The sequence below is a fragment of the Ornithorhynchus anatinus genome, chromosome 16 (genome assembly GCF_004115215.2).
Source record: "Ornithorhynchus anatinus isolate Pmale09 chromosome 16, mOrnAna1.pri.v4, whole genome shotgun sequence".
NCBI classification, from domain to species: domain Eukaryota; kingdom Metazoa; phylum Chordata; class Mammalia; order Monotremata; family Ornithorhynchidae; genus Ornithorhynchus; species Ornithorhynchus anatinus.
In genome coordinates this window covers 27,766,676-27,792,997 of record NC_041743.1, presented here as the reverse complement: position 1 = coordinate 27,792,997, position 26,322 = coordinate 27,766,676, and the positions used below count along the sequence as shown (strand labels likewise).

At 43.3% G+C, this 26,322-nt stretch overlaps 1 protein-coding gene across 2 annotated transcripts in view; it reads left to right on the top strand.

Moving 5' to 3' along the window:
- Positions 1-318: 318 nt before the first annotated feature.
- Positions 319-26,322, top strand: part of TRUB1 (TruB pseudouridine synthase family member 1) — a 30,983-nt gene continuing 4,979 nt past the window's right edge. Inside the window, exons 1-8 of one of the 2 annotated variants that reach the window (XM_001513822.6) lie at positions 319-492; positions 6,758-6,856; positions 7,894-7,949; positions 15,333-15,414; positions 21,684-21,756; positions 23,797-23,936; positions 24,739-24,795; positions 25,564-26,099. In XM_001513822.6, the coding sequence (XP_001513872.4) occupies positions 321-492; positions 6,758-6,856; positions 7,894-7,949; positions 15,333-15,414; positions 21,684-21,756; positions 23,797-23,936; positions 24,739-24,795; positions 25,564-25,805 (921 nt within the window). In that variant the 5' untranslated portion in view covers positions 319-320 and the 3' untranslated portion in view covers positions 25,806-26,099. Of the gene's footprint in view, positions 493-6,757; positions 6,857-7,893; positions 7,950-15,332; positions 15,415-21,683; positions 21,757-23,796; positions 23,937-24,738; positions 24,796-25,563; positions 26,100-26,322 lie in introns of those variants that run through there. The other variant, XM_039914328.1, reaches the window with a different exon arrangement.

Genomic DNA, 26,322 nt, shown 5'->3' with positions numbered 1-26,322 from the left:
CATCGTTATTATTATTTATTAGCGTCTCGTCTGCACGGTCCCCGACCCCCCGCCATGGCGACGAGGAGGCCACGTGGAGAAACGGACTCCAATCCCCAGAAGCCCCCGCGCGCCCCGCCGCCCCCCCCCCCACGTGACCCGCCCAAAGACTACAGCTCCCAGAAGCCCCACGCCCCCGCCGGCCCCACGTGACCCGGCCAAAGACTACAACTCCCAGAGGGCTCCGCGCCCCGGCCCTCGGCGGAGCGGAGGCGTTGGCGGTCGCGCTTGCGGAGACGTCATCAGCGGGCGCCCCGCCCGCCGGCAGGGGGAAGGGGATCATGGCGGCGGCGGCGGCGGCGGCGGCGGCCGCTGCCGGGGCCCAAATGGCGGGCGCCCCGACGGCCGCCGCCTCCAAGCTGCTGTCTCTCAGCGGCGTCTTCGCCGTCTACAAGCCCAAGGGCCTCACGTCCGCCGAGCTGCTGAACCAGCTGAAGGAGAAGCTGCTGGCAGGTAATAATGGTAGTGGTAGAGAAGCAGCGTGGCTCAGGGGGAAGGAGCCCGGGTTCGGGAGTCAGGGGTCACGGGTTCGAATCCCGGCCCTGCCACTTGTCAGCTGGGTGACTGTGGGCAACTCATTTCACTTCCCTGGGCCTCAGTGACCTCATCTGTAAAACGGGGATGAAGACTGGGAGCCCCACGTGGGACAACCTGATGACCCTGTGTCCACCCCAGCGCTTAGAACAGTGCTCTGCACACAGTGAGCGCTTCACAAATACCAACATTATTATTCTCTGGGCCTCAGTGACCTCATCTGTAAAATGGGGATGAAGACTGGGAGCCTCACGTGGGACAACTTGATGACCCTGGATCTCCCCCAGCGCTTAGAACAGTGCTTTGCACGTAGTAAGTGCTTAACAAATACCAATATTATCATTATTATTATTATTATTAAGCGCTTACTATGTGTCGAGCACTGTTCTAAGCGCTGGGGGAGATACAAGGGAATGAGGTTGTCCCACGTGGATCTGCCCCAGCGCTTAGAACAGTGCTTTGCACGTAGTAAGCGCTTACCAAATACCAACATTATTATTATTAAGCGCTTACTATGTGCCGAGCACTCTTCTAAGCGCTGGGGGAGATACAAGGGAATGAGGTTGTCCCACGTGGGGCTCACAGTCTTCATCCCCATTTTACAGATGAGGGAGCTGAAGCACCGAGAAGTGGAGTGACTTACCCAAGGTCACGCAGCTGACAAGTGGCAGAGCCGGAATTCGAATCCACGACCTCTGACTTCCAAGCCCGGGCTTTTTCCATTGAGCCATGCTGCTTCTCTATAATAATAATTTGTTAATAATAATGCTGGCATTTGTTAAGCACTTACTATGTGCAGAGCACTGTTCTAAGCCCCGGGGTAGATACAGGGTCATCAGGTTGTCCCACGTGAGGCCCACAGTTAATCCCCATTTTACAGATGAGGTCACTGAGGCCCAGAGAAGCGAAGTGACTTGCCCACAGTCACACAGCTTCCAGGTGGCAGAGCCGGAATTCGAACCCATGCCCTCTGACTCCCCAGCCCGGGCTCTTGCCACTGAGCCACGCTGCTTCTCTCTTTAAGCGCTTACTATGTGCCGAGCACCGTTCTAACCGCTGGAGTAGACACAAGGGAATCAAGTTGTCCCACGTGGGGCTCACAGTCACTGAGGCCCAGAGAAGTGAAGTGACTCACCCAGAGTCACCCAGCTGCCAAGTGGCGGAGCCGGAATTCGAACCCATGACGTCCGACTCCCAAGCCCGGGCTCTGTCCACTGAGCCACGGGCGCGGGGCACCTGCTTAATGAGGACATTTCATTATTATTATCATTATTATGGCATTTGTTAAGCACTACTTATGATGATGATGGTATTTGTTAAGCACTTACTCTGCGCCAAGCACTGTTCTAAGCACTGGGGAGGATAGAAGGTGATCAGCCCACGTGGGCCTCACGGGTTTAATGCCCATTTTCCAGATGAGGTCACTGAGGCCCCGAGAAGCAAAGTGACTCACCCAAAGTCACCCAGCTGACAAGGGGCGGAGCCGGGATTTGAACCCATGATCTCTGACTCGCCAGCCCGTGCTCTTTCCACTGAGCCAGATTTGTGCCAAGCACTGTTCTAAGCGCTGGGGTGGGGGGGATACAAGGTGATCCCACGTGGGCTCCCAGCCTTCATCGCCATTGTACAGATGAGGTCACTGAGGCCCAGAGAAGTGAAGTGACTCAGCCAGCGTCACCCAGCTGACAAGGGGCAGAGCTGGGATTAGAACCCATGACCTCTGACTCCCATTCATTCATTCAATAGTATTTATTGAGTGCTTACTCTGCAGAGCACTGTACTAAGCGCTTGGAATGGACAAGACTTTTCCCACTGACCACGCACCGGGTTCTAATCATGCTGCTGGGTGACTTAGGGCAAGTCGCTACGCTGCTCTGTGCCGCAGGGCCCGCACCTATCACATGGGGCGTCAGCCATTCCGACGTATTCACTGAGCGCTTACGGTGTGCAGAGCACTGTTCTAAGCGCTAAGAGAAGCAGCGTGGCTCAGTGGAAAGAGCACAGGCTTGGGAGACAGAGGTCATGGGTTCTAATCCCGACTCCTGCTTGTCAGCTGGGTGGCTTTGGGCAAGTCACTTCTCTGGGCCTCAGTGACCTCATCTGTAAAATGGGGATGAAGACTGAGAGCCCCACGTGGGACAACCTGATCACCTTGTTCCCCCCACCCCCAGCGCTTAGAACAGTGCTTTGCACGTACTAAGTGCTTAACAAATACCATTATTATTATTACAATTTGGCCAATTACCTTGTACTTACTCCAGCACTCTAGTGCGGGGCCTGGCACATAATAAGTGCTTAAGAAATGCCAGACTTATTATCGTATGTCACTCAACTCCCCCCCTTGTCCTTCAGAACAAAAAAGTCCTGCTTCAGTGAGTCTAGACCACAACAGGATGGGTTGGGATCCAGTCCCGGGATCCTGGGCTGGTAGATTTGAGTGGAGTGGACTATTTGAGATTGGCCCAGAATGGATTGGAAATCACCTCGTGGGCCTAAAGCGTTCGGTTTTCCTCTGTGGCTTGGATAGGAGAGAGTTATGACGTAAGGAGGATGGCACACTAATCCCATAAATCTACTTCTCAGCCGTGACCTCTCTCCTTCTCTGCAGTTTTGCATTTCCTTCTTCCTTCACGACATCTCTTCTTGCGTGTTCTGCTCACACCTCAAGCTTAACGTGTTCAAAACGGAACTCCTCATCTTCCCACCCAAACCTTGTCCTTCCTTAGAATATCCCATCGCTTTGGACGGCACCGTTTTCCCGTCTGTCTCGCGAGCCCATAACCTTGCTAATATCTTGGACTCATCTCTTTCATTCAGCCTACCTATTCAGTGTCACCAAGTCCTGTCAGTTCTTCCCTCACAGCATTTTAAAAATCCCCCCTTCCCTCTCCATTCAGACCACTTGGATACCATCATGGTGATCCAAGGACTTATATCCCTCTGCTCCTCCCCCTCTCCCTTCCCCACCCCTCAGCACCGTACTCGTCCACTCAGCTGTATATATTTTCATTACCCTATTTATTTTGTTAATGAGATGTACATCGCCTTGATTCTATTTATTTGCTATTGTTTGTTTTAATGAGATGTTCATCCCCTCGATTCTATTTATCGCCATTGTTCTCGTCTGTCCGTCTCCCCCGATTAGACTGTGAGCCCGTCAGAGGGCAGGGACTGTCTCTATCTGTTACCGATTTGTCCATTCCAAGTGCTTAGTACAGTGCTCTGCACATAGTAAGCGCTCAATAAATACTGTTGAATGAATGAATGAATCCTGCTTTGACTACTGCATCAGCCTCCTCTCTGGCCTCCCTGCTTCCTGTCTCTCCCCACCCCAGTCCATACTTCACTCTGCTGCCCAGGTTATTTTTCTAAAAAAAAAAGTCAATCCACATCTCTTCACTCCTCAGAGGCGTCCAGTGGTCACCCATCCACCTCCACGTCAAACAGAAACTCCATACCGTCGGCGTTAGGGTCACTGAGGGAGGATCCAGGTCACTGAAGAAGAAGAATCCTAGGAAAGCACTGTGGCTTTGTGGTAAAAAAAAAAAAAAAAAGCATTGTGGCTCAGTGGAAAGAGCCTGGGCTTGGGAGTCAGAGGTCATGGGTTCGAATCCCAGCTCTGCCACTTGTCAGCTGTGTGACTGTGGGCAAGTCACTCCACTTCTCTGTGCCTCAGTGACCTCATCTGTAAAATGGAGATTAACTGTGAGCCTCATGTGGGACAACCCGATTACCCTGTATCTACCCCAGTGCTTAGAACAGTGCTCTGCACATAGTAAGCGCTTAACAAATACCAACATTATTATTAAAAGCCCGGGCGTAGTACAGCGCTCTGCACTCAGCATTCAGTGAATGCTAATGATTGATTGGATCGTGTTTTCAAATTCTGTTGTGTTCTCCCATATGCCTGGCATAGCACCCATAGCATGGTATCAAATCCATCAGCAATATTTATTAAAATATCTACTGTGGCCAGGGTGCTGTGCCAGGTGCTTAGAAGCAGTATGGCGTAATGGCTAGAGCAGCACGAGTCTGGGAGTCATGAGTTCTAATCCAGGCTCCGCCACTTGTCTGCTGTGTGTTCTTGAGCAAGTCACTTCACTTCCCTAGGCCTCAGTTCCCTCATCTGTAAAATGGGAGACCAGGAGCCCCACGTGGGACGGGGACTGCATCCGACCTGATAACCTTGAAACTACCTCAGCTCTTAGGGCTCGGCACCCAGTAAGCACTTAAACAAGTACCATAATTATTGTTGTTAATAAAGACACAATCCCTGCCTTAGGAGAGCTTACAGTCAGCAGTGCCGGCCAGCCAATTTAAGTTGGATTCGCTTTACAAGGCACCCAGAAATAACCCGAGGTTATTTTTGAAGTATACTGGAGGTTAACATTTTTTATATCAGCAGTGGACAAGTCAGAAAAAGTGCTGTTGGTCGCTTCCCCCGCTCCCACCTCTGGAGTTGGGGTTGCTCCTGGGACACAGGGCAGCAGAAGGAGACCAGGCCGTCTTGGAGGCTTGAGCCTGGTCAGGGCAGGAGCCGTTTGGGGTTTTTTTATGATATTTGTTAAGCACTTTCTTTGTGCCAGGCACTGTACTTAGTGCTGGGGTAGATACAAGTTCAATCCGGTTGGACCCAGCCCATGTCCCACCTGGGGTTCATAGTCTTAATCCCCATTTTACAGGTGAGGTGACTGAGGCACAGAGAAGTGAAGTGACTTGCCCAAGGTCACAGCAGTTAAGGGGGAGAACTGGGATTAGAACTCGCGTCCTCCTGACTCCCAGGACTGTGTTGTATCCACTAGGCCACACTGCTTCTGTTTCTTTCTCAGTTTTGCTGCGAGAGGGGATGAGGGGGGATCACCGGTGGTAGTGGGGAAGGAAGGCTGAGGAGATACGATGAAACCTGGAGGATTTAAAAGTAGTTTCTAAAAAGTTTCAAAACTCCTGACCTGTGTAATCGGGCAACGCACGGTAAAAATTCTGTTGTAAGAAAAATGGAAAGTTCATAGACTGTTAGGTATTGTAATTTTGGCTGTTTTTTCCTGAGAAAAGCCAAGGTTCTTTTTTGCCAGTAGCATTTGATAAACGTCTTTTGCGGTATGTTTTGATAAACAGGTTGCCAAACATAAATAAAGGCAAGTAGAATATTCTCTTAGAAACCTAGTTCCAGTAAATACTTCATTGTGTTTGCTGTCCATCTTTGAGGTTCCTAAAATGAGAGACAAGCAGTATAATGTAATTTTCTCAGTGTCCTGGTGAATTGTATAAGTGGAGAGCAGTATCATCTATATACGACTCAATAAACTATGCTAATTAGGCATTGTGCCTTCAAGGGGTAATTGTTGCAGAGGGTCATGGCTTATCATTTGTTGACCCAATCAAACCTAAACAAAGTCTCCCTGAATTTCTCCACTTCAGTCAGTGGTATTTATTGAGTGTTTATTTTGGGCAGTCTGAAAGGCAGCAATTGTGCGTGAAACAACCTATCAACATAGGTCAAGGGTATTATTTGTTGATCTAATCAAACCCAATAAAGTCTGCCTGAATTTCTCCAGTTCAGTCAATGGTATTTATTGTTTGCTATCATAATAGGTTTTTCCACATTTTTTGGTTTGAAGATTTATAATTTGCAAGCAGCATTACCATAGTTTTCGTAAAACAGCAAACTGCCTTCGTCTTCCTGCTTCTTCACTACTTGTTTTCGTTTCATTATTTTAATGTCTGTCTCCCCCTCTAGGCTGTAAGTGCTTTGTGGCCAGGGAGTGTGTCTCTCTAACTGTTGAAATGTACTCTCCCAAGCACTTAGTAGACTGCTGTGCACACACAATAGGCACTTAATAATAATAATAATAATGGTATTTAAGTGCCAAGCACTGTTCTAAACCCTGGGGAAGGTACAAGGTGGCAGGTTGTCCCATGGTGGGACTCACAGTCTTCATCCCCATTTTACAGATGAGATAACTGAGGCACAGAGAGGTTAAGTGACTTGCCCAAAGCCACACAGCTGACAAGTGGCGCAACCGGGTTTTGAACCCGTGACCTCTGACTTTCAGGCCCGTGCTCTTTCCCCTAAGCCACACTGCTGAAAACCAGTGATTGATTGATCTGGATCGTTTTGTGTTCTGTCGTATTTCAGCTCGAGATGAGTAATTGCAAACATTTTTTTTTTCCGTTTACTCATTAGAAGCTGGAATGTCTTTCCAGCATGGAAAGAAAAGGAAGAAGCAGGCTCTGAAAATTGGACACGGAGGGACTCTGGACAGTGCAGCCACAGGAGTTTTGGGTAATCAATATGACTATATGCCAAACGAAAATGGGATTTACCTTTAATGAATGTTTTCCAAAGGCTGGTGAAACTTTGTTGTAGTTGGGGATTTTGGGTACATCTTTTACGTGGTCCAGAAGCTCAAACATGACTATACTGCGACACCCCACATATGTAACCATCTTGATTAGAAAGGGTCTTTGGGAACAGATCCTAGAATTGACATTTCTTAATTTGATTTCAGTTTCCTCACCTGTGAAGTGGACGTTAAATACCTGCTTTCCCTCCTGCTTAGATTGTGAGCCCCATGTGGGACAGGGAACGCATCCAACCTGATTAACTTGTATCTACCCCAGGGCTTAGAACAGTGCTTGACATCATAGTATAAATACCATAATTATTATTGTAATGTTTACGCAATACAAGTAATAGTGTGGACAGTTTTCTTTTCAAACCTACCTATTTAATTCTGACAATATGTGCTTTCCTGAGGAGTGATTTGATTCCAAGTGGAAGAAGCAGGCTGAAACAGTAGCTTACTTTAGTGTTTAGTTGAGCTTAACGAACACTTGCTAATATTTTGTCTCATCCTACCTATGTTACGTTGATCCCTTGATGTATTATTTTTCATTTTACTTATCTGAGCCCTTCTGGGTACTGCTCATCTTTAAATGGTCCATTAGCTACCATGATGACTTGTAGTTTCTTAATAATGAACTGGCAAAGACTTCATTAATAGACACCGGAGTGTGGTTAATTCCGCTGTCCTCTTCATCGGTGCCCATAGAAAACATCAGTCTCCTAAGATCCCACAGGAATGTATTAGCCATCGAATTGTCAGAGAATTCTTTGTAAGCAAATCATCGGTTAAATGTAGTTATTTGCCATTTTGCGACCCAGCCAAGTTGAAAAAGGATTGTGTTATCTTTTAGAAATATAGTTTACTTTTAAAATGGGTTAGTCACATGAGCCCATTGTGGTGCCTGAGAGGAACAATGACAGATAATGAGTTTCCAGAACAGAGCATTAACATCATTTCTCTCTTTCATTGGCAGTGATTGGAATTGGAAAGGGAACAAAAATGTTGAGGGAAATGTTGTCAGGTTCCAAGGTAAGAAGTCTCAAAGTATTTTATTTCTTAATATCTTGAGGAAAAGCCTGGCCTAGTGGAAAAGAGACCTGGATCCTAATCCTGGCTCCACCGCTTGTGTGCTGTGTGACCTTGGGCAAGTCACTTAGCTTCTCTGTGCCTATTATCTGTAAAATGGGGATACTGAGATCACCCCAGCCCCTTCTGTAAAAAGTCTTACCCTTCTCTTTTCCCATCTATAATCATTTTCAATGTCTCTCTCCCACTGCGGACTCTAAGCGCCTTGTGACCGGGGATTACTTCTACCAAGTCTGTTGTATTGAAATTTCCTAAGTCCTTAGTACAATACTCTACATACTGTAGGCCCTCAATAAATTGATTGATCGAGGAATGAAGGGTGGGAGCTTTGGTGTAGTGTGGTATAGTGGAAGAAGTCGGCTGGGTGAGAATTAATGGAGTGTCATGCAGCCATTGGTCAGGATTTTCCACTTTACGTGCCTGGCATATAGTAAGCTCTTAACAAATACCTTTTTTTAAAAAAGGGGAAAAGAATAAGCATTGGAGGTTTTGAGGGGGTGAGGAGCTGTGTGCAGAGCACTGCTTTCGAAGAATGATCCAGGCTGCAGAACGTAGTATGGATTGAAGAGGAGAGCGACTGAAGTCAGAGGAGTTCTTGGTATGACAAATCTCCGAAACAGTGTGGTAGCCATTTAAATGAAGAGGAAGGGGCAGTTTTGGAAAGCGTAGTCTTCCTGTTTGTACCTTAGCTATGGATTCAGATACGTTTTGTTCCGTAAAATACTGGAGGCGTGTCTTCTGACTTTGAGAATCTTCTTAGGCATTCCCTAGGGTCAGGAATGTGACCTATTTTCGTTACTTTAAGTGCCAATGATTGGTTTATAATGTGGGTTAAGGAGGAGGGACATTCTTTCCCCAATCCTGCATTATTTCAAGAGTTTACTTGTTCAGTACTCATTGTTTCTCAGCCCTTTTTCAACAAATAGGTGTGATAAAATACCCACAGCATCTGAGTGCCACTTTCTATAAGCTACCCTGTTATAAATCATTATTATCTCACCTATTATTTTGACGTCTAGTTATCTTACGGTGGAAAAACGAACTACAGGCATTGAGATTTAAAGCAGCCTTGTCAAGTCTGTAAAATCAATCCTTCCCAAATTGGAATAAACTCATTTTACATAATATAGTAGCCTTACTGAAGCCTTACCCAGCCTTGTGTCCAACCCTTTTATGGCAAACAAATAATAATAATAACATAATGATAGTGGCATATAAGTTCATTCAGAAAAGAAAACATTATAGTACCCTGTGATTGGATTTTCATCTTTCATCTCCTATACCATCCCTAATTCTTTGGAAACCTGTAAATCTTAGATTTCTGTGTTAGTAGAATATAGGGAGAAAATTCCAGATGTAACTAGATATTCCATTCTTTGGTGCTGCATTGCTCAGAAACTCTTTTTCTGAGTTTTTGCTTCTTATACTTTTTATTACCTTCCCATTCTAGATAATATACTTTGTGAGCTATCTTTCACCTTAAATTTAGTCGTCTTAGCTTAGTTATTCACTTTTGGGGTTTCTTAAATAAAGGTATGGCTTATAGACAGCAATTCCTTCAACACAGGTGAAAGATATGGGTGAATATAGAAATATCTGGGGGCCTGTGCATATGTCTTTAACATGGTAGGGAGATCAGAATTTGATATCTCTCACATCACTTGTACCACAAATTTTCTGAAATTGCAGTCATTGTTAGTATTTTATGAAGTATTTATTAAACACTTAGAACAAACAACCTCAACTGCAGTTTTGGTCCCAAAATGAGTACTTACCTGTTGGTTTGAGCACTCTGTGAGGTGACTTAGAATAGTTCAAGAAATGTAATCAAAGGGAATCCCTATCAGGTATTCCTAGGTTTGTTTGTTGTTTTTTTTTTAAAAATCAAATGCTTAACTGTTTTTCCACAGAGATTCCCGAATGTCCCACCAAAATTGTATTTATTGAGCGCTTACTCTGTGCAGAGCACTATACCAAGCCCTTGGAAAAGTACGGTACAGCAGAAGTAGCAGAGACATTCCCTGCCCATGATGAGTTTTTGGTCTAAAAGCAAAGCCTAAGACCCTGAGCTACAAGGATCGACAAAATAACCCAGTAGGAAAGACGTTAAGGGCTGAGTCATCTTAATACCAAAATAAAAATGGAAATTACTCTCTTTTGTTTTCTCTTTGATTTGAAATGGCTGATTTGGACATTGTGTTGTATTTGTAAAAAGCGGTCTTCCAGGCCTCGTGTGCCCAGTAAAGTTATTTCCAGGACCATTATTAAATAAATGTTGGTATTTGTTAAGCTCTTACTATGTGCAGAGCACTGTTCTAAGCGCTGGGGTAGACACAGGGGAATCAGGTAGTCCCTGATTAAGTCCCACAGTCTTAATCCCCATTTTACAGATGAGGGAACTGAGGCACAGAGAAGTTAAGTGACTTGCCCACAGTCACACAGTTGACAAGTGGCAGAGCTGGGACAACGCTTGCCGAAAAATCCTTGATTAGGCTAGGGCCCGCTCCTGTGGTCCAGGAATCCCCGGAGGGTGTCTGAAGATACTTCCGGAAGCAGAGGTCAGTGTGGCCTAGTAGAAGGAGCACAGGCCTGGGCATCAGAAGACCTGGGTTCTAATCCCAGCTCTGACACTTGTCTGCTGTGTGTCCTTGGGCAAGTCACTTAATTTATCCATGCCTCGGTTTCCTCATCTGCAAAATGAGGATTCAGTACCTCTTCTCCCTCCTATTTAGACTGTGGGCCCTATATGGGACCTCAGTCAATCAATCATATTTATTGAGCGCTTACTGTGTGCAGAGCACTGTAACTAAGCACTTGGAAAAGTAGGATGCAAAAGAAACAGACACTTTCCCAGCCCATAATGAGCTTGCAGTCTAGAGGGGGACCTGATTATCTTGTATCTCCCCCAGTGCTTAGAAAAGTGCTTGACACATAGTAAAGCGCTCAACAAATACCATAGTCATCATCAACATCAAGAGGGCATAGAAGGTAGGAATTTTAGGGGTTATATTTAACAAAATGGAGAAGAGAAAGATAGGTATCAGGAGTAAAGGGGTTTGTAGAGAGAACACGGAAGGCTTTTGGGCTATATAGTAGTCTGTCTGAGGAGGTATAAAAATCGAAGGTGTGGGAGCCCACAGCATTTATCAAAAGCGATCTTTGGTGGAACTACTGTGGCAAGTAATCATATAGGAAATTCAGATACTTTCCCAGTTAGTTCACTAAATTGCTTCCGTGAAAATTGTGTAAATGAAGTGTAGTTTTCCATAGGAAAGAATGTAATGGGAATTGATGTGTTCACAAGGTCAAATGGTAAACTAAATAATAAACAACTTTGAAATAGGTTTGCTTGGTCTTCCCTGCGCTTGGATTTCCACCCTTTATTCCTCCCACCCTCCTCCCCGCATTATATATGTACTTAGCTGTAATTTATTCGTTTTTATTAACTGTCTCTCCCTCTAGACTCTATCCTCCCTGTAGGTAGGGAATGTGCCTACCAACTCTGCTGTATCATATTCTCTCAAGTGTTTAGTAGAGAGCTTTGCACACAGTAAGGGCTTAATAAATGCAACTGATAGATTTTTTGTGTATACACATGTAAATGCCGATCCTAATTTTCAGAGTGCCACCTTTCATGTCCTAGTCAGACATTTGGCAACAAACTGATCTACCGCTGTTTGTGGTTGATAGCTATCGTTGCGTATACTGTATTGAAGAGGCTTCAATCACTATCAAACGAATCAGAATACTCAATTAGAGAGGATGGGTAGTATTTAAGCAAAGTTGAAGTTTGAAGTGTTTTCTCAAAATGAGACAATGCTGTAAGGAGTAGTGGCGTTAAAATTTAGTCCTGTTGTCAAGGATTATAACGGGATGGCGGTAAAAAATTGCTATTTCTGAGAAAGAAATAGAAAATAGAAAAATTTGAAAATGAAAAACGGCAGCCCAAGGGGTAGATTATGTCCATTATATATCCTGCTACAAGATCACTGGGTGATGTCCACCCCCACTTTGGTTCCCAGCAACCAGGAAAGAAACCTCCTTTGCATGAATTAATGAAGCATGCCTGCATTTGCTCCCCAGTGGTAAAAACTTGGTGTCCTTTCAAAAGCTCCAAATTCTGTTATTTTGGAAATTGTAAGTGGTAATCACTGATCCATCTTTATGCAGCTCTCCAGGACAGTATGAGCTAAAATTGTCTGTTGACAGCACATGATTTCAAACCATCGGTAATTGAGTTCTGTTGCTAATTACAAAATGAAAAATTTATCAACATACATTCACGCGCACATACGTCACTGGACTTGAAAAATGGGTAGAAAAATGAAATTCTGTTCTGACAGAGGGTTTATGAGATTTACTCATAAAAACCAACTTGATGGAAATTATGAATTTATAAGTAATTATAGGCAAGCTAAACAAGAATGATAAGTGGTGTGGAGCATGTGCAAATGGTTCTGGGAACTGGATGTCTTGCTGTCTGTAAGATTTAGAAATGAGCCCCCAAGACTCAAATGTGATCTGGCTATGTGATTTCTCAGTTGTACTATTGCGATTTTTGTCTCAGAGTTTGCAAAAAGTGAATTCCTACCTGAAAGTTACTTTGAAATATTAAAATTTGGGATCCAGAGAAGGGAAGGGTGAATAAGCACAAAGATTATTGGTATTAACAGGAGAATTTCTTAAGGAAGAGGCATTAGAATGGAAGGAGGCCTTCGTAGATAGACGGAAGCAGCCTTAGCACAGCCTTATGCTCCTGCAAAAGTGTTTTCTTTGCTTGTTTTGATGAATTGGGAAGAGCTGATGAGCAACTATTGGAATAGCAGAGCACATTCATCATATATTTAAAAATAGATTTCCTAAATCAGTTAGTGGTATTTGAATGCTTACTATGTACAGAGCACTCTTCCAAATGTTTGGGAGAGTACCGTAGAGATGATAGAAACAATCTCAGTCCCCGAGGAGTTAACGGTCTAATGGGGGAGAGAGACATTAAAATAAATTACGGCTAGAGGAAGCAGCCTGGAATAAGGATATGTACATAAGTGTGGGGTGACTCCCTAGTGCATAGGTGATGCAGAAGGGAGGGAGAATGGGCAGGTTGGGGAGATGAGAGGTTAGTCAGGAAAGGCTTTGTAGAGGAGATGTGATTTTAATAGGGCTTGGAAGATGGGGAGAGTGGTGGTCTGTGGATATGAGGGGGAGGGAGTTTCAGGCACTTAGTACAGCGCCCTGCACGCAATGCGCAGTACAGTCCGTTGATGGGAAGAAGCTGGCTAAAGTTACAGGAGTAAAAGTAAACTTCGTGATGAGATTTTTCACCATCTTGTTCAAGCGAGTCTGTTATATTTTGGGGGTATTATAACAGAAAGCAAACATTTTCACCTTTTGTTTTTACTAAAATGGTAAAGTGCTTTTATTTCCATTATGAGACATACCTTTACTCCATTGTAGTCCCTATCTGGTTGGAACCGATCAAGGCTCATCAGGCCTGGTCTGCTGCTGTTCAAGAGACACCAAGGCTAGAGAGCCTAAGTAGGCATAACCAAGGGGCTGTGGTGACAAGGTCTTTTCATCCCACCCAGGGGATTATAAAATTGGAATAGTGTCCTCTCCTGAGCAACGTCTGAGCTATCGTGTATCCACTCCAGTACTTAGCACGGAGATTTTCACACAAGCACTTAACTTGAACCCAAACTGATTTATTCTTCCTCTTCTCAGTTCCCCATAAATTACAATGTAGTGGAGTTTTTGAGCTAGCTTCCATAGATTTCCCAAAAAGACCGAGGTTTGAGAGCAAGGAAGACAGTCATAAAGATGAAAAGATATGTCCAGCCTGGAATTGGAAGGCAAAAATCTAATTGTTGGGTAAAGCAGAGAGTTATACAGTGATCACTCCTCAACATCAATATAATGTCGTTCAGTTGCAGAAAGGAGATGATTCTTCACCAACTCTCGTTCCTCTCATAGGGAAAAGGAGGTTAGGTTTTTTATTAAGAAACATTTTAGAAATTCATTCAACTTGCTCTGCCCCAAAACATCTAATCCTAAACAAGTTTTAATTTTGCTTTTAAACAGTTGAAACTTTAGATTCTTTATTCTGCAGAGGATTTATAAAAGTCGTTTGGGTGCAAAGACAATTAGATGCAAATTCAATCCTCCCCAAGTCTAACTGTAGTCCCTAGTGGGGAGTTAAGCCCTTTAGCAAGAGTATTAACACTATCATATCACCCTATGGTTTAGTGCATGGCTGCATTCACTGTTTGTGCTGTGCAGCAATGCGATAAACAATCCTGGAGTACTCTGAGAACGTTAAGGCTCCTCCTCAAACACCTGGTTGTCGTCCCGTAGAACACGTAGGCGACGAAAAAATCGTGTTCCCAGCTTGGTTTCAGGGTTAGAATTTTTCGCATCGTCGTCGGTGGTGTCAGCTTAGCATGGGGAAGCTTGGGCCTGCCTCTTCACAAAACAAATCCAACAATAACCAGCATACTTACAATGACAGGGTTTGATTGCAACTTGGAAGCAGAAGTGATGCTTTTGGAGCCCAGACCACTCGTTCCGCTTGAGAGCCCAAGCAGGGAACGCCAAAGGTTCTTGTACCTGACTGATAGCTGGCATTTGTTCTCTACTTCCAATCCTCTTTCCTTACCAGCTTGACACCCTGTGGGACTATGCCAGTTCTTCCCAGAGGCTGGCAGGGGGACTTCCGGGAGACGGGGGTAAGCGGCTAGCAGATGGAAGCAGCAGCCGTCAATCAAAAGGAGCGTAAAAATACAGCTCTGTGGTCAGGTGCCCCATGAATACGAGCTCAGGCATAGGCCTGGCTAGAAAGTACTAGTTCCCAGTCCTCCTAACATTAGCTGGCAAATGTGTGCGACCAGCCATTAGGACAGTTAGGAAATATGGATTCTGGGGGCCTTTTTTTTTTTTTTTTGGTCAATTTACCATTAAGCTGCAGACAGCCTTTGTGTGTTTAAAAAACTATTCCTTCTAAAATCAATTTTTTACATCATATTGCTAGAAATATAGTGTACCTGCAAGCCGGAATTTTCCATCAAAATCTTTCCTCAAGACTGCTGGTTGGGAAGAATTTTTAAGTGTATCTCTTATCGATTAACTAAAATGCATGTTTTGCAAACACATCTTCAATCACCCTTGGCTGGCAACGTAGGTTTGTGGATTGATTGTTTTATTTCTTAGGATCGCCTAGAGCCAAACAAGGTTTGAGAGGCAAAATATTATGCATGTAGCACACGCTTTCCTTTTATTAAGCACACTATTTACCCAGAGCCTGATTTGCTTGGACTTATTTCTCTCTTGCAGAAGTACGTTACCACTGGACAACTGGGGAAAGCCACCGATACACTGGATGCTACTGGGAAAATAACTGAAGAAAAGCCTTATGGTAGGAAATTAACATTGCCGTTTGTGAGAAGTTTCTGTGTTTGTCTTTTTGTTCCCATCAGTTTAGCTAGGAGCAAGTGAAAGCTGGTGAGGAATTTGGGAACTGTGCTCTTCCTAGTCTGTAATGTCACACTGACGAAGCGTACTGTTGGCAAATGAAACAAATTCCAGTCATTCTTCTGCTACTGTCTATCATTCTCCCCATCTTCAGATTCCCCCTTAAAATCACATCTCCTTCAAGCGGCCTTCCCAAACTAAGCCCTTTGTGTTTTCCCTATCCGCCCTCCCCTCGGTGTTGACTGTGAACTTGACTTTGTACCACTTAAACACTTTGCTACTCACTCCAGCCCACAGTACTTGTGCACATATTCTTATACGCCACTATTTCCTTCATCCCTAATCTGTTTTAATGCCTGCCTCTTAGCTTGTGCAAAACACTGCACTAAGTGCTTGGGAGAGTACACTGTAACAAAAACAGACATATTCTCTGCCCATAATAAGCTGGCAATCAGCAAACAGAAAAGATCTAGGTATTTAAAACTTCCTCCATGTGGTCTTATCCTCTCTTTGGATTTTTTAGGGTAATGTTTGAGATTTGTTGTGCCTTTATCAGCATTTACCTGCATTGGCAAGATATGTTTATCTGCACCTAAATTGCTTTTTTAAATGGTATTTGTTGTTATTATTGTTAATAATCATCATCATCATATTTATTGAGCACTTACTGTGTGCAAAGCACTGTACTAAGCACTTGAAATAGTATAACATTTGTTCAGTGCTTACTGTGTGCCAGGCACGTATTAAGCAGGGGGTAGATACAATGTAATCAAGCTGGGCACGGTCTATGTCCCACATGGGCCTCACGGTCTTAGTCTCCATTTTACAGATGAGGCAGCTGAGACACAGAGAATTTAAGTGACTTGCCCAAGGACATATAGCATAAATATGATGGACACAGGATTAGAACTGAGATCCTTCTGACTCCCAGGCCTGTGCTCTATCCACTAGGCCATGCTGCTTTCCTAGGTCATTAAGGCTAGAAGATTTATTTTTACCTTCACAGATGTCATGGCTGTATTTCCAAGAACCTTTCCAAACATGCAGATGTTTGTGATATGAATAAGAACCAGACCTAGCTCTCTTACCATATATCATCTAGAAAATGATTCGATAAATGAAGAAAACAAGGAAGACAAGTTTGTGTCTTATTGATATTTTAGCTTGGAGCAAAATTTTATGGATTGATGTTAAAGCTTTTGAAGGTGGATTTTAAATGGAAGTGCTGACATCTGTATCTATAATGCTTTGCTGCCATTAAAGAGTAATTTGGCTCAAGTTAGTCTCTTATTTGTTGACTTCAAAAAGTTCTTATGACTCTGGAGTAAAGTCCAGACAGAATCTATCATATTCTACTAGAGTTTATTAAGAAGTTGAATCTGAGTAGTTGCTAAAATTTTAACTATCTGGCTGTCTTCTTTGTATTTTTGATGATTTTACTAGCTAATATGTGTTGATATGAAATTTTTATTTGTGTTAATTTGCTCTCCTGCTTTGCATAGCACATTCTCTGAGAGTAGGAATCATGTCTTAAACTGTCATTTGCAAGTGCTCTGCACACAGGGGCTACTCAGTAATCAGTCATTAGCATTTATTAAGTGTCTACTGGGTGCCAAACATCTTACTAAGAGCTTCGGAGAGTATAGTAGAGTTCAGACATGATCCCTGCCCTGAAGGAACTTAATAACAAGGGAGGAAGCAAGCAGGATAGGATACTATCTGTGTACTACAATACTCTTGATAGATTGTAGATAGATTGTATAAGGCATACTGGACCTATAAAATTTAGCCATCATTGCCTGTTTACTTGTTTGGTTGTCTGTGTCTCCCATTCTAGACTGCGAGCCCATTGGTGGGTAGGAATTGTCTCTATTTGTCGCTGAATGGTACTTTCCAAGCGCTTAGTACAGTGCTCTGCCCACAGCGCTCAAGAAATTCGATTGAATGAATTTCCCTCTAATATTTGATGATCATATAACTCATCCTTATATCTTTGCCTGGTTGACAGAATTATTTTTAGAGTGGACTAATGCTATATCTTCCCTAATCATCTGACGCTTGCTTGACTGCAGTTGCCTAATGCTGACAACATTCTATGGCCTGCTTAGAGACTTTGAAAATGTATGAATTTGCTATTCATTATTCTTTATTGCACCCATACATAACTGATTTATGAATTCCTGTAATATCACAGGCAGCTGGCATCGCATAGTGATGGCATCTGCTATGTGGTGAATTTGAAAAGGTTCCCTCTCCACTAGGACGGTATTAACTGTAATTATACTTCAGTGCTGGTGTAGAGATGGATTTTTATCATGGAGTAAGCCTTCTTCAGTATCGTGGGCACCCTTCTGTTTGAAAAGAATTTTTTTAAGGACATGAATTAAAGCCTCACTAAAGAGAAGAAAGCCGCCTTTGTAATGGCAGTATCACTGACTTACAGTAAGCTCTGAGCTTTGCGGTGTCCCTCCTTCTTTTTAGTATAATTTCAGTCATTTATTCCTGTTCAGCTTGAGAGCATCTAGGTCAAACTAAGGTCAGGCTCTCTCTTGGGAAGGCCTATATTAAAATTCGTGGTTATGGTCCCATTTTGACTTTGTAAGAATACATTCAAGCTTTGAAAGATGGATAAGGCAAAGCCTTATGGAACCCTAAAAACACATTTATTTCAGATCTTGTAGAGTCTTTGCCACAAAAGATGAAATATACGAATGAGTGTCTGAATAAACCTGCCAAGCCATGTTTCAAAGAAGAAAAAGAAGAATTGTGTCTAGGGAGACATTGGGTTCCCCTCAAATATTGTTCCTTATCCTTTGACTGTACTTTTTTTTACTCCTAATGCATTCATCACAATGATGTTGGGATTCCCAGGAAAATATCAGAAATAATAATAATAGGGAGCCTTTTGGAATTTTACTTCATTAATATTCTTTTGTATTTGTCTTAGAGAAATATAGTTTATCAGAAAAATAATTGGTCTGACCAAACACATTCTGAAAACAAAAGCTAAAGATTTTGGATGTTTTAGGTAAGGTGGACTGTTATTAGCCAGAATGGTAAAACCTCATAAGATCAACGTCATTTACTTGTATTTATCAATCATCGGTATTTATTGAGAGCTTGCTGTGTGCAGAGCCCTATACCAAACAATTGGAAGAGAACAATAGTAGGCACAATCTATGCCCCCAAGGATTTTACAGTCCAGTGGCGGAGCTTAATCCAACTTTGGGAGATGAAATTTATCAAGCCAAATCTAATTTGAATTCAGCAGGAAATTGGTTTGAAAGAAAAATACAGATGAGGGAAATCAGCCAAGTTTACAGCAAATGCTTTAAAGCTTTAGGGTGGGAGATATTCTACCTCTTGTATTTCTTCAGGGTGTGTTTCCTGATCTCCACCATTAGATTGTAAATCCTTCTACCAGTGGTATTTATTGAGTGCTTACTGTGTGCAGAGCACTGTACTGAGGGCTTGGACGAGTACAATAAAACAGTTTGTAGATGTGTTTCCTGCCCACAAGCTCATAGTCTTGAGGGGGAGTCACACATTAATATAAATAAATAATTTATAGTTACAGACATGAGTGCGTTGCGGCTGGGGGAGAGGGAGGAGTGAATAGCACATGCCCAAAGGATAAAGGGTAAGGATCCAGGTGCAAACTTCCTGAGGGTGAAAATCATGTCCTTTACTCTAGTTATGCGCTCCCGACTCCAAATTCAACACACCGTACACAGTAGGAGCTTGATAAAAGCCTTGGTGAGAAGAAGGCGGGCCTGAATAGTCAAATTGACTTTAGCTAGAGCTTCAGCAGACAAAAGAATGAAACTCCTCAAGAAGAAAAGTTAAATTGAAGAGAAATTGGCATGTCCAGTTCTAGTAGTGGTGATTCTTTTCTTGTAGAACTCCACGGTGTAGTTTTCAGCGAGTCTGATGGCGGCTGGTATGGCCATTTTCTCCTTGCACTCTATCCTAGAGAGCCTGGCGTTGCTAGGCTCCTTTATTTGCCACTGCATTCTAGTGAAAACACTTATCCTGGCAGAAGAGTGTGCTGTGAGGACAAACTGAATTGACTCCAGAACTTGCCATATTGAGCTGCCACTGATTTCATCAATAGCTCTAGAAAGCAAAGCAGTGAAGTCAGCAGACCTTTTTCTCCCCCTATCCAACCCCCTGGGAAATGAGTCCTCTTCTTCTACCGCGTAACTCAGCATTCAGTCCATCCTAGCAGCAGCGTCTCAGGAATTGCTGACATGAAGCAGCAATGGGAAGCAGGGTGGCCTAATGGCTAGAGCATGGCCCTGGGAGTCAGACCTGAGTTCTAATCCCAGCTCCTCCCCTTGACTGCTGTGACAGTGGGCAAGTCTCTTCACTTCTCTGTGCCTCAGTTACCTCACTGGAAAGTGGGGATTAAGACCGTGAGCCCCATGTGGGTCAGGGACTGTGTCCAACCCAATTTGTTTGTATCCACCCCAGCGCTTAGTACATGCTTGGCACATTGTAGTGCCAAACAAATAACACCACTTTTATTACCGTTATTATGAAGTCTAGAAAGCAAATTGGATTGGGGACTGATGGGATGAAAACAGGAGAAACAGAGAGATGGGGAAGAGTTAGAGAAGAGAAGGCAGTATTTTTTCCAGTCAGTCTCTCTTCTTCCACATAATTTTAACCTTAGAGCTGAATACTTGCCCAAGGATTCCATTTATATGAGAATTGTATTATAAATGTTATTTCAAGACCCTAATCCCCTTATTTTTTGACTCATGATTTAAGAGGTTTTTATCTGGCATTCAAGAATGCACTTACAGTGGTGACTGATGTTTATTAAATATGTCGTACATTTGAATGAAGAGAAAGAACGAAAAATGTCAGAGGAAGGGAAGATACAAAGAGAAGGAAAGGAAGGGCCATTCAAACTAGAAAAATTAGAAAAGGAGGACGTGTAGCCTGCTGCAGAACCCCGCCTAAGGAAAATGTGCTCTGTGCTATGCACCCGTTCCAACGTGCGCACGCATGCGCTCATAGAATATTTCTTTACCACAGCTTGCTGTATCCAAACAGCTTGTGTTCTTGGGTAAATATTCCCCAATTCTCTACCAGCTTTCGAGCCATAGTGAAAATATGGTTTATGGTTGATCTGAGTGTAATTCAGTATTTCTTTGGAAGATGATAGGACAGTTGTTTGTTAAATGAAGATGATCTGTGTCAAAAATATTCCATTTTATATCTTGGACATCTCAGCATTATTTTTCACCAGCGGTTTTATCCCTGTGAGTCGGGACAGAGCGCACCGGTAATGGTGAGCCCTAGGGACAAATTGGCCACGTGTCTTCACGGGGCAGTGTTCAGTGATTTCAGGTTCTCTTTAGGTCTGATCAGCGCTAATGGTGTACGACTCATTAGGAATTGGACTGTGGGCCTTTTAGGCACCCATTCAGTCTGGGAGGATTTGAGAACCATTGATTTATGGAGGCCCGTAATTCTGGAATTGTGTTCTCTTAGGTACCTGCTGATTGGCAACTGTTGGCTTTGCCCTTACTCTGCCTCCAGCCTGTCTGATTCTTGGTGATGCCCTGAGCTCCCCTGGGAGATGGCACCGAGAACCGGGGAAGCTGAAAATCCGGATGCGCTGTTATCCTGACGGCAGGGAACCCCGACCAGCTCAGAGACAGGAGTGGTGGCACAGGCTTTCAGAGGCATCGACTGGTCTGCTCAGTCCAAACTTTAGGTTTTACTTAGATAGGCAATCCTCGGGCTGCTTGGGCTAAAAGTTGCTTTTTTTACTGAAAAGTGATCTTTAAAGTATTCATTTGCCCCGTACAAGTGGGTCATTGAAACTGTAGCTTTTTGGTTTGGCCTTGAAATTGCTTATTGCCTGGTGAGACTTGAAAGAGTTATTTCCAGCTGTGTTCTTCTTTGCCCTTTTCAGAGTAATTGAGCACTTCAGAAATATTGGCAGCAGTTTCCTAAAGATGAAGAGAGAGATATTTTCACACCTTTTTTTCTCAAAAGTCATTAAAGCATACTGAATTAATAGAAAATGTGGTACTGATCTTCCTTTTCAAACCCTTTTATCCCATCCGCTGAATCTGAAGCTTAGGCTTTAGCAATGGATTCATTTTCACAGGTTCTGATGTCACGAAGAAAGGATGTGCCTGTGGGGGTGGCTTTTTTGTATCAGTGGTAATGTTTGTTTTTCTTTCCTTTTGGCAGATCAGATAACCCAGAGAGACATGGAATGCATTCTGGAAAAGTTTACAGGGGACATCATGCAAGTTCCTCCACTGTAAGCCATTTTCTTTCCAGGGTCATCTTCCAACCGAAGAAAGAGGACTTTTTTACTTTAAGAGTTTTTAATTTTACAAAACAGCTAGCAAACCCAACTTGGAGGCCAGATAGCAGCCTTCTGTACAAGAACCATTTTGGTGCAGCAGCTTGCCAGACATAACCGCCCTCATCATCAACAAAAACAAAGTTAGTTTATAAAGTGCTTACTAGGGTTAGATTGCTAAGCCAGGGGGCCTAGAAAATCTGCAGATGCCTCAAGACATTGGCCAGAACCAAGGAACTGTGCGTGTGTATCCAGACTGTATGTTCCTTGTAGGCAGGGATTGTTTCTACCAAGGCAGGGAATGTGTCCACCAACTCTGTTAGATTGTACACTCCCAAGTGCTTAGTAGAGTGCCCTACATGCACAGTAAACGTTAAATAATGATCGATAATGGAGACATCTGAGCATCCTCTGGAGAATTTTAAACTCTGGGAGTATGCCATTTGCATAGCAGACACTTTACCGGCCCACGGGGTCTGGCGTTGGTGATGCTGGAGAGCATTCCACCCCTTGAAGGCGTGCGCTCCTGGAGATTCTGGCATCAGAACCCGTAAGACCCTTCTTGAATGCAACAAAAAGACTCAGCTGAGGAAAATGGGTTGCAGAAGTGACCGTCATTATGGTCCAGGCACCAGACTCTGCAGCAGCTTCACTGGAATGGAGCAACCGGAGAGAGAGGCGGGAGCCAACATTTGTGCGTGGTCCTTCTTGTCATTTTTTTCACTTATTCGAGAGAGGCAGAGATGTTTTAAATTATAGTGTCTCTGCTTTAATACTTCATGTAATATTTTGAATAGCTAGCTATTCCTTCGAAAGGACACTGCAGCATCCACATGGGCATGTTTTCAAATGATCCCCACTTTTTAAAAGTGCAGTTTCATTTAGGTCATCTAAATAGTCTTAGGTGTTAAAAGAGAAAAGTAGATTAGGGCTTAGCCCCTAATTATGAGGTAAATGAAATTTTGTTTACCCATTTTTCAAAGGAAAAATAGGAAGTCGTCTAGGGACGTGTCATTGCGGCGTTGACTCAGATTGGCTGTAAACTTGAAAGCTGAGTTCATGAAAGTTGTCTTTTGGGTCACTGGAGGACATGCTACCCCAGCTTGCACTCTTGACTCTCCCAAGCTAACCTAAGTACCTCACTCATGACTCGCAGGTCTCTGACCTATAAACTCTCTCCCCACTCAAATCTGCCAAACTCGGTTCTTGAATTTGTTTATCACCATTGGTAAATATGCTTTCCTTCCCTTATCTCTTGAATATTTGTCTGTTTGGATCTGTTGCCTTCCATAGTAGATTGTAAATTCCCATGTGCTGTTGATGGTGATAATGAGCAGGTAGCTTTATATATCACTTTCATGTTTGCTTCCCAATGGTCACTTTCCTTGTCCAGGCATGAAAACACGCTGACCACCGTTTCAAGAGTTATTAAGATACTCTGTATGAGAAATGCAAGATTGGAGTTTCAGGGATGAATGAGTAATCAGCGTTTTAGAACACTTCTCATTTCCTTTGCTATAGTCTCCCACACTCATAAGAAGTAAGTTTGGATGCAGTAATTGGAAGAAAATATCGGGACCTAGTGACTTTTTCATTCATTTTCCCCAGCTAAATTGGTGTGCGAAGATTTTTCAGGATTGTCATTTTCCTTCTGGAAAATTTCCTTACATTCATAATTAGTATTATGGTGTCCTGTACTACCGCAGATGTAGAACAGGCAACAGGTCTGTTATTCAGTCATTTTGCAGCACCGTAGCTTCTTTCCTAGAGCTAATTAAAGTGTCAATTTATTAGTATTTATTCACTTCAGTCATAATCCTGAAGGCTTTTACATGGCGGCGTAATGAAAACACGAGTAATTGCCCTGTATTTTGAAACCAAAAATCCAGGAGCAGACTCTCCCCTATTTGTACCCATAGTTAAGGTCTTTAGTGATGGTTTAACTTCTCTATCTCCTTTTCCATCCATTCTCATTGTTTTTAAAATCCCTTTTAGCTATTCAGCTTTGAAGAAAGATGGCCAAAGGCTCTCAACTTTGATGAAGAAAGGTAAAACAGTAGAGGCCAAACCGGCGAGGCAAGTCACAGTGTACAGTCTCTCTCTTCAAAAGTTCCAGCCCCCGTTATTCACACTAGGTAAGGGGAACGTGTCTGAAATGCAAACCTGCCCATGCCTGCCTCTTCTTTTGTTCGAGGAAGGGGAGGTTTAAATATACCCAGTAGCGGGTACTGTGGGATGTGGAGGGACTACTGGGGTGGGAATCCTAAAACTTGCGTCCTAACGTCATCTCCCCGTGCCTTGATTTCGTTACCTATACCCTGGGGGTAACAACATCTGCTCCACCTATCCTCACAGGAAGCTCACTCAATCAGTGGTATTTATCGAACACTTACTGTGCGCAGAGCACTGGGACAAATGAGATCTTTGCCGTGAAAGGGCTCGGACGGTAGAGAAGGCCCTGATTTGAATAGATAATCCCAGGTGAAATATTTAGCAGCAGCACACCTTGACATTTAAGGGGATATTTTAAAATGCCAGTGTTCCTGCTGGTGTGGCCTTACCCCAAGGTGAAGGGCAAGTACCAACTTGAAAATATTTATGATAAAGAAACCTACTTTTCATCATTTTAAAGTTGAGATTTCTAACCTTTGGAAACCTTTAAAGGAACTAGACCAAAGTATTTATTGAAATGCCACAACCTGTCAGTTAATTTTAAATGTGTTCTTTGGGTTACTGTTGTTTGCTTTCCCCACACTCTGCTCTGCAATCTCACCAACACATATGCTACAAGATGAATAATTTATACTCTGCCCTATAAATATTTTATCACTTGATTGTTTGCGTAGTGCATTTTTACATTTGTTTGGGGCATCATTTTTATGGAAAGTAGATCTCTCATAGGGCAGGCAATTTACCATGTCACTGTTAACATTCCAGATGTTGAGTGTGGAGGAGGTTTTTATATCAGAAGCTTGGTCAGTGACATTGGCAAAGGTAAGAATGAACACTCACTTGGGAAACAACATTCCTTTTCGGTGGAAAGAGAGAAAATGCCGAGTATCCAACCCAAGAGCTGGAATTTGCCGACCTTAACTGTAATACTTTCCTTGGGCTCTTGGTGATACAGGAGCAGCGGCAGCAAGTTGCGAGTGAAAAGAGGGAGAGAGAAGGAGGGAGGAAAAAAAAGCCAAGAGGGTCATTCCTTTTCAGTGGAAGGGAAGAAAGAAAATGCCACGTATCCAACCATGAGCTTGATGGAGTCTGCTAACTCTAACTATGTTACCATCCTTGGGCTTTTGGCAATATAGGAGCAGCAGCACAAGATACTTGGAAACCGAGAGGGAGGAAGGGAAAAGGAGGGAGTACAGAAAACCAGGGAAGTCATATTTAAAGAACGATGGGACCGTCAGGATGGTGAGCTTTTCAAAGACAGAATGAATTACCTGGTCAGTTAGGGTGAGAAGGGAAGGTAATCAACTTCGCCCGTTCCTCTGAAATTTAATCTTCGAGTCTGAGGCCAGTTGAAGAAAGAAAGCAAAAGGCTTAAGTGGGAACATCGTGAAGCACTGCTTCCTACCGATATTCCCCACCAGGTCATCTTGACAGACATTATCACCTGTATCTGGTAGGGAGGGTGAAGTGCTTAGTGGACTTTTCAGATTTTTCCTGCAAGGAAGTTTGTAAGAGGTTTTGGCCTTGGTGTTGGATCGATATTAAATAAAGAGCCAGTTACCTATCGGGCTTTGACTTTTGCCGCTGCAGAGCTCTCTTCCTGTGCCAGCGTACAAGAGCTGACGCGAACCAAACAGGGACCGTTTACCCTCGAAGAGCACGCCCTTCGTGAAGACAAATGGACAATTGATGCGATAGCCCAATCCCTAGAGTATGGCACGTCGCTTCTCCCCCAAGAGCCGGCTCTTGAAAAATTCAAAGAGGAGGATTCTAAAGAATGTGCCGTGAGCTGCGAAAAGAAAGCAGACAGGTCGCCGGAAAAGATTGAATGATTGAGACATTTTACAGTCAAACTGAGGTCATCCTGGAATTCCCAGTTGAATTTATCATCTTGGGAGCGAAGGGTGGCAAGCTGCGATGCAAGAAAAAACGGTCCTCTCTATCTTTTTTGTGCAGAGAGACAAGAATGCCCACCATTTTTTATTTCCACCCCCTTCCATTTCTGTGCTGCGTCGCATTATAAATGGGCTTGTCAGTAGCATAAACCATTTGCCGTTCCCTTGATCGGGGTGAGAGGATATTTTTGTGTTTCCAGATTGCCAATAAAAATTTTAAATGAAATTTCAGGAAACGTTTTTGAGGTGGGAAATAATTAACTCCCTTGTATTTACACTCTCATCCATGCAGCATCAATAAGTAACTTGAACACGTTTTCTAACCCAACTGAAAACAACCAAAAAATTATGATTGCAATTTACATAACGTGAATTTCCATTTTAAAGAATCAAATCAATGTAATCTTGTATGGGGGCCTCCCACTGGGATTTTGGTAACAATTCATCCAAGGTT